This window comes from Quercus lobata, chromosome 3 (genome assembly GCF_001633185.2).
Source record: "Quercus lobata isolate SW786 chromosome 3, ValleyOak3.0 Primary Assembly, whole genome shotgun sequence".
Taxonomy (NCBI): domain Eukaryota; kingdom Viridiplantae; phylum Streptophyta; class Magnoliopsida; order Fagales; family Fagaceae; genus Quercus; species Quercus lobata.
Window position 1 is genome coordinate 8,104,434 of NC_044906.1, and position 9,533 is coordinate 8,113,966.

The following is a 9,533-nucleotide window of genomic DNA, read 5'->3' on the forward strand; positions in this document are numbered from 1 at the left end:
TATCGGTTTTTAGAAGTTATAGTTGCACAAGTGGATTTTTTTTTTTTAATTTGCGACAAGTGTCTATACTCTAATTTGTTATTAAGATTATCAACCTTAGATTAAACTCCGTTGCTAATAGTGTATTCTATGTAAAACTAACACCTAAGTTTTAATAAATTTTAAATTCTATTATCAAAAGTTTCAAGTACTTTAAAATATTATAATTTTAATATTTTAATATAGTAAAATTTACGTCCAACATACCGTGCTTTCACAAAGTAACTCAATATTCGTATGTATTACACATCATGAAATGAATGTGATTTTGTCATCTAACTCATTAATTATTAAGATAACTAATTTATTTAGATAAGACTCTTTTAAAGTAAAATAATAATAATAATAATAATAAATAAAAAAAGATAACTAATTTACTTTAAATAAGACTCTTTTAAATTAAAAAAATGACACACTAATTATTAATATAATTGTGATTTATTTACATATATTAATATTTAATTAAGCTGTGCATTTCACAAACATAATACTAATATATTATTATTTTAGTAAGATCGTGTTTTTTCTAAACATGTTATTTATTTATTGATAGGTATTTCTAAGGATTATGATTGTTTGTAAAACTACGTATTCTACCATTTAAAAAATAAAAACTAATATGACAAGATTATATGGAAGGGTGAAAAAGACTATATGAAATCTTTATAAATTTTAAAATTAATTAAAAATTGGCTGAGTTTCTCACGATGTGTGGTACATTTTTAAATATCTTGTGAGGAATAATCTGTGTTATTTTTAAAAACAATCTCAATTCAGTCCAAAATTATTTTATTCTATATTCTCTAATAGCCGGTATCTTCAAATTAGTTACACGTTAGATAAAAATGATATAATGTAGTTTTTCCTCCATTTTTTTCTAATCTAGAAAGTATTAATTATTACCAAATTAATTAAAATTATTGCTTTTTCTAAGTGGGCAATTGTTTTTTTATGATGAAGTACTGTCTAGTCCCCACCACTGATGGCTTTTTTACTTCTTTGACACTGCTTTTAGCGCCTATAAATTTGCCACCCTCAGAGATCATACTTCAACAAAGCATAAGAAAGTGAAAGCAGCAGGAGTGAGAGAAGGAATAAAGAAAGAAAAGAGAGAATGGAGACTTTCCCAGTTATTGACTTGGAGAAGCTAAATGGTGAAGGGAGAGGAGAAGTTATGGAACTGATAAAAGATGCTTGTGAGAACTGGGGCTTTTTTGAGGTACTAGTATAGTAATATATTTATATTATTTGCTATTCTTTTGAAGCAATTATGATGTAGAAAGCTTTACTAACTGTTGTCTTGGACATCATTTTTAGTTGGTCAATCATGGCATTTCTCATGATTTCATGGACTCTGTGGAGAAGCTGACAAAGGAGCATTACAGGAAGTGTATGGAACAGAGGTTCAAGGAAATGGTGGAGAGTAAGGGCCTAGAAGCTGTTCAGTCTGAAATCAATGATTTGGACTGGGAAAGCACCTTCTTCTTGCGCCACCTTCCTGTCTCAAACATATCTGAAATCCCTGATCTTGATGAAGTTTATAGGTTACAACTATAACTTTACACTTAATTTTTCTCATACTAGTTGTATTACAAAATATATATGACAGGTGTTACTAAAAAAAGACATATATATATATATATATATGGACACCATTATGTCACTCTGTATTGATTTCATGTATTGCTTCTGACTCGTTTTCTTAATTTGGTGAAGGCCAGCTAGCTATCCTTGACACAATTATTGTTGCTTGACCAATTTCAGGAAGGCAATGAAGGAATTTGCATTTCAATTAGAGAAACTAGCTGAGCAACTCTTGGACTTGCTGTGTGAGAATCTTGGGTTGGAAAAAGGATACCTGAAAAAGGCCTTTTATGGGTCCAAGGGCCCAACTTTTGGCACCAAGGTTAGCAACTACCCTCCTTGCCCCAAGCCAGACCTGATCAAGGGCCTCCGGGCCCACACCGATGCAGGCGGCATCATCCTTCTCTTCCAAGATGACAAGGTCAGTGGCCTCCAACTCCTCAAGGATGGCAAATGGATTGATGTTCCCCCAATGCGCCACTCCATTGTGATCAACATTGGTGACCAACTTGAGGTATATTTGGCCAAGGCCAACCCAACCTGTTTGCCACTTCATCATATTGTACTTCCTTAGCATACTAACTTTCATAGGTCATTTCCACTTATAATATCATTCATGTGCTGTTATCTTTTAATAAATATGTTATTTGAAATGGTTTTAGAATGTAATAAAGAGAATGTGTGCCCTCTATTCTTTAGCTTTATGAGGGTGATTTTATATATATATATATATATATATATATATCCTATGGTGCTAATTTCCTTCTTGTTCCTTTTATAGGTCATTACCAATGGCAAATACAAGAGTGTGATGCACCGTGTGGTTGTTCAACCGGACGGTAACAGAATGTCCATTGCATCATTCTACAACCCAGGCAGTGATGCTGTGATCTATCCAGCACCGCTATTGATTGAGAAAGAAGCTGAAAAAGGCCAAGTATACCCAAAGTTCGTGTTCGAAGACTACATGAATCTCTATGCTGGCCTGAAGTTCCAGGCCAAGGAACCAAGATTTGAAGCCATGAAGGCCATGGAATCCACCATTAATTTGGGTCCTATTCCCACCGTCTGAGTCCTCTCATGACAGAAAGAAGTAACTGGTTTTAAATGTGTGTTTATGTTAATAAGCAACAAGTCTCAGTGATGAGTCTTGCTGGATAAGTTTGTTGTTTAGGTATGCTTTGACTAGCATGGAACTTATAGTTATAGGTCTTGGACTTACAGGTCCTATTTCGCCACGTATGTGCTGGTACTGTTGGTTAGGTGAACTACTTAGAAAATGACTATAACTTAGCACTTTTGATGTGTCTTAAGATTCAGTTTGGCTTATTATGCTTGAGAACATATTTTGGGAATCCATATCGGAATCAATTTAAAGGAATGTGTAAATTAATAAACAATAAGGAGACCATCTATAAAGGGTAAAAAACAGGTTCCAAGCTATTTTTTCTAGTTTCAGGTCCAACTATGGTAACGGACTCTAATGTGCAAGCTTAAAAGGAGGAGTTGTTGAGTTTAAAGAAGCTCAGCCCTGGAAAGGCAGATTGCATAAAAGAATAAGGTATATCCTATAAGAAGGAAATGCTCAATGATTATCATATTCTCCTTAAGATAACTATGATATGCCCCGTAAATGTGGTTTCCTTTTTAGACTTTCAATATCACATAAAAAATCTATCTTCTGCAAGTGGACCACTAACAAAATATAAACATGCCCCAGCTCAGGAAAGATTCCCTCCCCAAGGCCGTAGTAAAGTAATTGCTACCGTACCACTGGAGGCACACAAACAGGAGTACATTTTATTGATACCACTAATTTTTTTGTTAAAAGTTCTTGCCACCAATATGAGGGGACCCAGGTTCTTGAAACCCTCATGTTATTGGATAGCTGGGATACACAAAGCACTATCCTTTTCTTAATTGAAATGTTGTAAATAAAAACATGGTTGCTTGTTTCCAGAATCCTCGAAATCAAATTCCTCCCGAGTATTAGAAAGTGCAAGAATAAAACATTGAAAATCCCACATCAGCTGTGATGAAAACAGACTTAGAAACCAGATAGTATAAAGAATTCCAAGACTTCAGAAAGAAACTCTTAAGTAGGGAGACAAAAACCAGCAGCAGGAATAAATTAAGTTAGGATTGGAGTAAGAGTTGATACATAGAGGAACACTAAATGCACTACTATGCTGGAACCATATAACTGAAATACATTAATCAAAAGTACAGGTGACTTGAACCACTGCTACCGCTTTATTCTAACTCGCATCACTAGACGTGGAAACAACAGACTTCTTAGGTAGGGAAACAAATTCCTAGAGCTGGACTCGAATCAAAGTTATTCCGGCCATATCTATTATTTTTACAGATCGAATAATCATCTAGATTAAGGGATGTTACAATGGCCGCGAGCAGTGTTGCATCTGGTTTTCAATGCTTTAACTTGTGGAAAGTAAAAATTACATGAAATGAATGTTGTGCAACACGACTGATCAATAAGGTATAGTCATCATACCAGAGGGATAAATGCAGATTTATAAGGCAAGAGTAAGATATAAATTAAGATCGGCAATTGTGAGGAAGACTAGTTTGCAGTTTCTACAGAAATATAAAACCCCTACTTCATTCTTTCAAAATGCTTGACTTGTTTAGTTTCCATTGTTGACAAATGAAAAAATGGTCAGGTAACAAATAAACATCCAATGATGAGAGAACTCAACTATGCTTATCAGAAACCAACCTCAACAGTGTTAGGATGAGATAAGGAGTGACAAACCTTATCTCATAGGCAAGGAAGAATGTGATTTAATAAAATATCTGGCCCCAAACACAGTGGAATGGAATAACAAGATAGGAGACATATAGTTGAATAAAGTTCAACCCAACTATGCTTTTATCGATCTCAGCAAGCTCTCACTGGAAATCTTGCATGAACACACTAGCATATTTTAAATATTTCAACCAATGAAACATCAATTGCCTAATTATATTTACCGAGTAGGATGCAAAGGTTTCTCTTTTCAATGACAAGCCAGAAGTTCACCTAGGTTCAATGCACAATCCACATTGATTTCCAGACGTGTCAGAACCCATAAAACCTGAATTGAGGTAAGGGGCATATACCTTACCTCCCACTTTAGTGACATCACATACAAACGCATCATAACCATGCACCCAAAATAATCTAAACATAAAACAGCCATCAATCATTCACACCAATAAGTCTCTTCTTAAGTATTATTACCATTCTTGTTTTGCTAAATGTCTCAAGTATTATAAGTCACTTTCAAAGATTAGGTCACATCACACTATTTTTTTCTATGTCATCATCTGTAAGTGCAATGCAGCATAATATGACGGATCTTTCACAGGTATATTAAAAAAAAAATTCAAACTAAAATATATGGGTAAGTGATCACCAGCTCAAGTGGTCCTCTCCCCTCCTGCTCAAGAGCAAGAAAATGGATGTGGGAGGATGGAGTAACCTGTCACTTGTATTATCATCACTTTATCCCAAAAAATAAAATAAAATCATAGGGCTGAGGTTTTGTTCCCTCAATTTTATTGCCAGATTTTTTTTCCCTTTTCGTTTCGGGTGCAGTAGGGCAAGGCAGTTGCACAGTTCACAATATTCATTTTCTACACATTTGAAAAATACACATCAACAGTTCTGCAGCCTAAAGGTTCACAAAAGAAACTGCTTGATGAAAACAAATTATGAAATATAACAAATGAAAAAAGTCCAAACAATGATTTAGACAAAATTGGCACTCAGAATGGCAAGGCCAGAATCATACCCTAAGCAAATGAACTAGTTTATTGAAAACTCATCCGTATTCAAACAATGTTTTAGAAAATTTCACCTTGAAAATCAGCATGGAGAACTGAAAGCACAAAATCTTTTGAGTAAACGGCTGCTTAAGGATGGCACCTGATTTGTCAGTACCAAAAGGAAAGATTTCTAGATAGCCACCATTTCAATAAGAAAAAAATCATATCCTTTCTCTAGTTCATGCTCATGATTGATGAGATACTTGAAGGCAAGCAGTGATGCAGGTATATGATATCAATCCATATCACTTTCCTGATTCTTGATCAACCACATCACTCTTAACTTCATGAGTCACATCTGTGTCTAACTTTGCAACCTTTTTCTCATCTCCTTCCAATGCATCTCCATTAGAGCAGTGGTTCTTCAGAACCATCGAAATGTCAGCCTCAGAAGCTCCAGCAAGCTTAAAGCGTTCAACAGCAGCATCCAGGTTTTTCTTCCAACCCCCCAGCCCTAGTTTGCACTCGACTTGAGATCGCTCAAAAAGCATGTTACCCCAGAAGAGATGTATCTGTGATCTCATCACAGCTGCTTGTTCTGCTGCTTCATCTGCTGAAATTTCACCCTGACTGCCAAGGCTAGAGGGCTCACCTTCAGTATTACTTCCTTGTTTCTTTCTTCTTTTTGATAACTCTTCCTTCTTGCTTGCACTTGGATCTTTTAGCTCTTTTGCTCTCTGCTCCTCAAGCTTTTCCCACATCTCAGTCGCAGCCTTCATCTTTTCCTCAGCACTATCAAAAAGGTCGAGCGTTTCTGCAGAATCCCAGCTTGAGAGATCTATTTTCTTAGCAAGTGCAAATGACCAATGAAGCTTGGCCATTTCAAATTGCTGCTGCCCCAGAGCAAGCAATCCCTCATAAAAATCAGGTTTGATAAGAAGTGCCTCCTCATACTTCACTCTGGCCAGAGAATATCTTTCCTTAACCCAGTCATAAGCTGTTTGAAGCTGGGCTGCCACTACATCCTTTCCAGCAGATTCATCTAAGGGAATGCGTTTTCTAGCTGCACACATATGAACATTTCCCCAATTGAAGAAAGCCAAAGCAGCCACCTCCTGGAACTTTGCGGCAGCCTTGTCAAAAAGACCTTGAGCATCTTCACTTGTCACCGTCTCCTCAAGTGCCTCAGAACAAAGCTCCATCCCAAGCTCATGCAAATCAATATGCGCATCTGGGTCAATACCAACATGGGTGCGGAAAAGCTGAGCAAATTCAAACAACCAATCATCCATCTCCACTTCCTTGCATTCAGGATCTTCTGCAACTCCTGGTTTCTCCTTCTGATCTTCTTTCTCTGGCTTATCAATTATGGCATCAGCAGGTTCCAACACAGATTCACTTAGTGACGAATTAGAGCCACTATCATCTCCCTTATTTCCCTCGCTCTCCATAGCCTTCTCCTCCTCTTCTTCCAATAGTGGTGGCTCCTGCTCAGGACTCACCTCCACAATGTGCAATCTCAACATCCCAATTGAGTCTGCCTTATCTGTTTCAGGATCTTTTGGGACGAGGCTATCCACACAAGACTCTGCAAATCTGAGTTCCCCTGTACAGGTTATGGTCACCAAATCACCATCATTGTCCTTATACTTGATCAAAACTGACTTTGATGATGGAAACCGTTTGCTCACAATCTCCCTTAAAACTCTGAAACTGCATTTCACCGGCATCTGGGAAAGCCTTATGTCATGATCATAAACAAGCTTCAACAGCCTCCATTGGATTGCAGCCTTTGTAGGTTGCCCATGAGTAAGCAATGACACTGATGAAGAAGACGATTGTTCCTTCTGGCTATCCTTGCTTGGATTAGCAGGTTTTGAAGAGCCACTTGAAGGCTTCAACACAAGTTTCGGCAATTGGGCTTTAGACTCAGGACCATTTTCATTGGGTAGAACAGTTTGGGGTCTCTCTGGCTTATTATTAAACGATACCACTGATCCCCCTGCTGTAGTAGTTGGCTTCTTTCCTACTGGCCGGGCAGGCAAACACGGCCCTAAACCAGCAATTGGGGCACCACGAACTGCAGAAGCCCCAAGGGCAGCAGGGGATGGGCGGCTCTGGAGGTCCTGCTGTGCATCCTGGCGAGGACCCAATGCCATCCTCAACCTTCGTGCAATCTCCAAAGCATCGCCATGATTTGGATCAGCCCCCAACAACACCTGCACATCCTGCATCGCCATTTCATACTTCCCTATCGCCTCAAATGCCCGAGCCCTCCTAAGTAGAGCCCGGACAAACCGAGGCTGGACCTGAAGCGCCATGGTACACTCAGCAATCACAGTGTCATAGTCAATGGGCTTCATTTGCATCAAACAAGCCGCCCTATTGCTATGAAACACAGCTCTATCCAGGTGGGTTTTAGGGGTAAGTTTAAGAGCATTATCATACTGCTCAAGAGCACCCACATAGTCCTTATTCTGAAACCTCTTGTTCCCCTCTTCTTTGAGCTCATGAGCCCTTTTCAAAAAGATTGATGAGTCCAAATCAACACCACCATTAGCATTTGCAGTTGAATTATCCCCTGAAACTTGGCTTGCACTACCCTTCTTCTTCCTACCCCCTGATTTCCCCATTTAATTTCAATCTCTCTCTCTCTAAAACACACACAAATATCTATCTATATGTATCTAAATGAATAAAAAAGCAGCAAGCTTGCAAAGAAAAAAAAAGTATAAAATTGTGTTTATGAATAAAGACAGAGAAATGGGTACTTACAATTTACAAATAATAAGCTCAAAGATGCAAGCTTTTCTGTGAAGATTTTAGCTTCTGTTTGATTGCCCCAGAAGATGGGTTGGGTTGAAGATGAAGAGGGATTTAGTTGGGAGATACGTTTGTTTTGGTTTTGGAGCTCAGTTGGTATGGGAGAGAGAGAAATTGGTAATGGAAGTGAAGGGAAAAGATTGAGGAGGGTTTAGGAAAGACGCTGTGGATGAAACCCTAGAGCTAGAGATGGTGGGATCAGAATCTTTTGTCATTTTTGATAATCAAAGTTTTGCAGTTGGTCATCCTTGACCGTTTGATACGTCCAATGTTGTTTGATCATTCACTCTCTAGACCAATCTCCTTAAATCGGACATGTTCATCACATCCAGCAGGGTCCACGGGATCCAAATGAATCCCTATGTTGCTGATTCGACAAGTGGCAATATAAATCGTTGTCCATTTATCCCACCGGTTTTTTTTTTTTTTTTTTTTTTGTAATGTTGTAAGAAATTAATAATATGGGAAAAATCTACCTAGTACAGTGTTACTGTTCTAGCTTCTATCTAGTACAGTGTTCTAGCAAAACAAAAGGGTATTTGTGGTGCAGTGTTCTATCATGTTCACTTATTGAAGTGTAGTGTTAGAGAAAAATTGTTGATACTACTTCAGTTCAGGGCTTTTGACCTTTTTTTTTTTTTTTTTTTTTTTGGTCCTATGATGTAATCTGTGAAAAATGTATCCTATTACATAAAGTACTATGTTGGTGATTTTTCAAGATGTTAAAAAGTAATATAGAAAAAAAAAAGTTATTTTGAAATATTTTTGTCAACATCTTTTATTTTTTCCATTAAAAGACTTTTTTTTTTTTTTTAATGGTAGATTTTTTCCCCCGTAAGGTTACACATCATATTATATATAATAAAAGTTGGGCTTAGACGCCGTAATTGCGCCACGTGGCTTCACCAAATTGCAGAAATTTTAATAAATTTTTAGATTTTAAGAATAGATATATACATATTTTTTGGATAAATATGATAAATCAAATAATAAAAGAAAGTAGTATTTAATTTACAACTATAACAGTTGTGTCTATCTAAAATTTTATCAACAAAACCTAAAATCAATAGAATAGAATTATCTAAGGATAGAATTTAAATAAAAAAGAGAGATAAAACTACCTAAAAAAATAAGAGGTACGTCCACTTAGAAATTGAAAATTCCACTATTGGAAAAAGAGCTTCCATTGTATATTGAAAGCATATATACAAATTTGCATAAAAGAGGTCTAATACATCCACTTAGAAATTGAAACTCCCACAATTGGAAAAAAAGCTTCTGTTGTGAGCTTCCGTTGTATATTGAAATCATACATA

General features: G+C 36.9%; 2 protein-coding genes across 2 annotated transcripts; one reads left to right on the forward strand and one right to left on the reverse strand.

The window, feature by feature from the left end:
- Positions 1–1,091: 1,091 nt before the first annotated feature.
- Positions 1,092–2,952, forward strand: LOC115978964 (1-aminocyclopropane-1-carboxylate oxidase-like). The gene is made up of 4 exons (XM_031100893.1): positions 1,092–1,258; positions 1,357–1,583; positions 1,804–2,137; positions 2,405–2,952. The coding sequence occupies exons 1-4, from the start codon at positions 1,154–1,156 to the stop codon at positions 2,693–2,695; spliced, it is 957 nt and encodes a 318-aa protein (XP_030956753.1). The 5' UTR covers positions 1,092–1,153; the 3' UTR covers positions 2,696–2,952.
- Positions 2,953–5,244: 2,292 nt separating this feature from the next.
- Positions 5,245–8,448, reverse strand: LOC115981534 (protein CLMP1-like). The gene has a single exon (XM_031103741.1). It carries the CDS (start codon positions 8,025–8,027, stop codon positions 5,700–5,702), a length of 2,328 nt encoding a protein of 775 aa, XP_030959601.1. The 5' UTR covers positions 8,028–8,448; the 3' UTR covers positions 5,245–5,699.
- Positions 8,449–9,533: the final 1,085 nt, after the last annotated feature.

Bases quoted from the DNA above. Each gene is read 5' to 3' on its own strand.
- LOC115978964 (XM_031100893.1), top strand. From the start codon at position 1,154: ATGGAGACTTTCCCAGTTATTGACTTGGAGAAGCTAAATGGTGAAGGG. The intron at 1,259-1,356 runs GTACTAGTATAG...CATCATTTTTAG, and splicing joins AGAACTGGGGCTTTTTTGAG to TTGGTCAATCATGGCATTTC. The intron at 1,584-1,803 runs GTTACAACTATA...GACCAATTTCAG, and splicing joins GATCTTGATGAAGTTTATAG to GAAGGCAATGAAGGAATTTG.
- LOC115981534 (XM_031103741.1), bottom strand. From the start codon at position 8,027: ATGGGGAAATCAGGGGGTAGGAAGAAGAAGGGTAGTGCAAGCCAAGTT.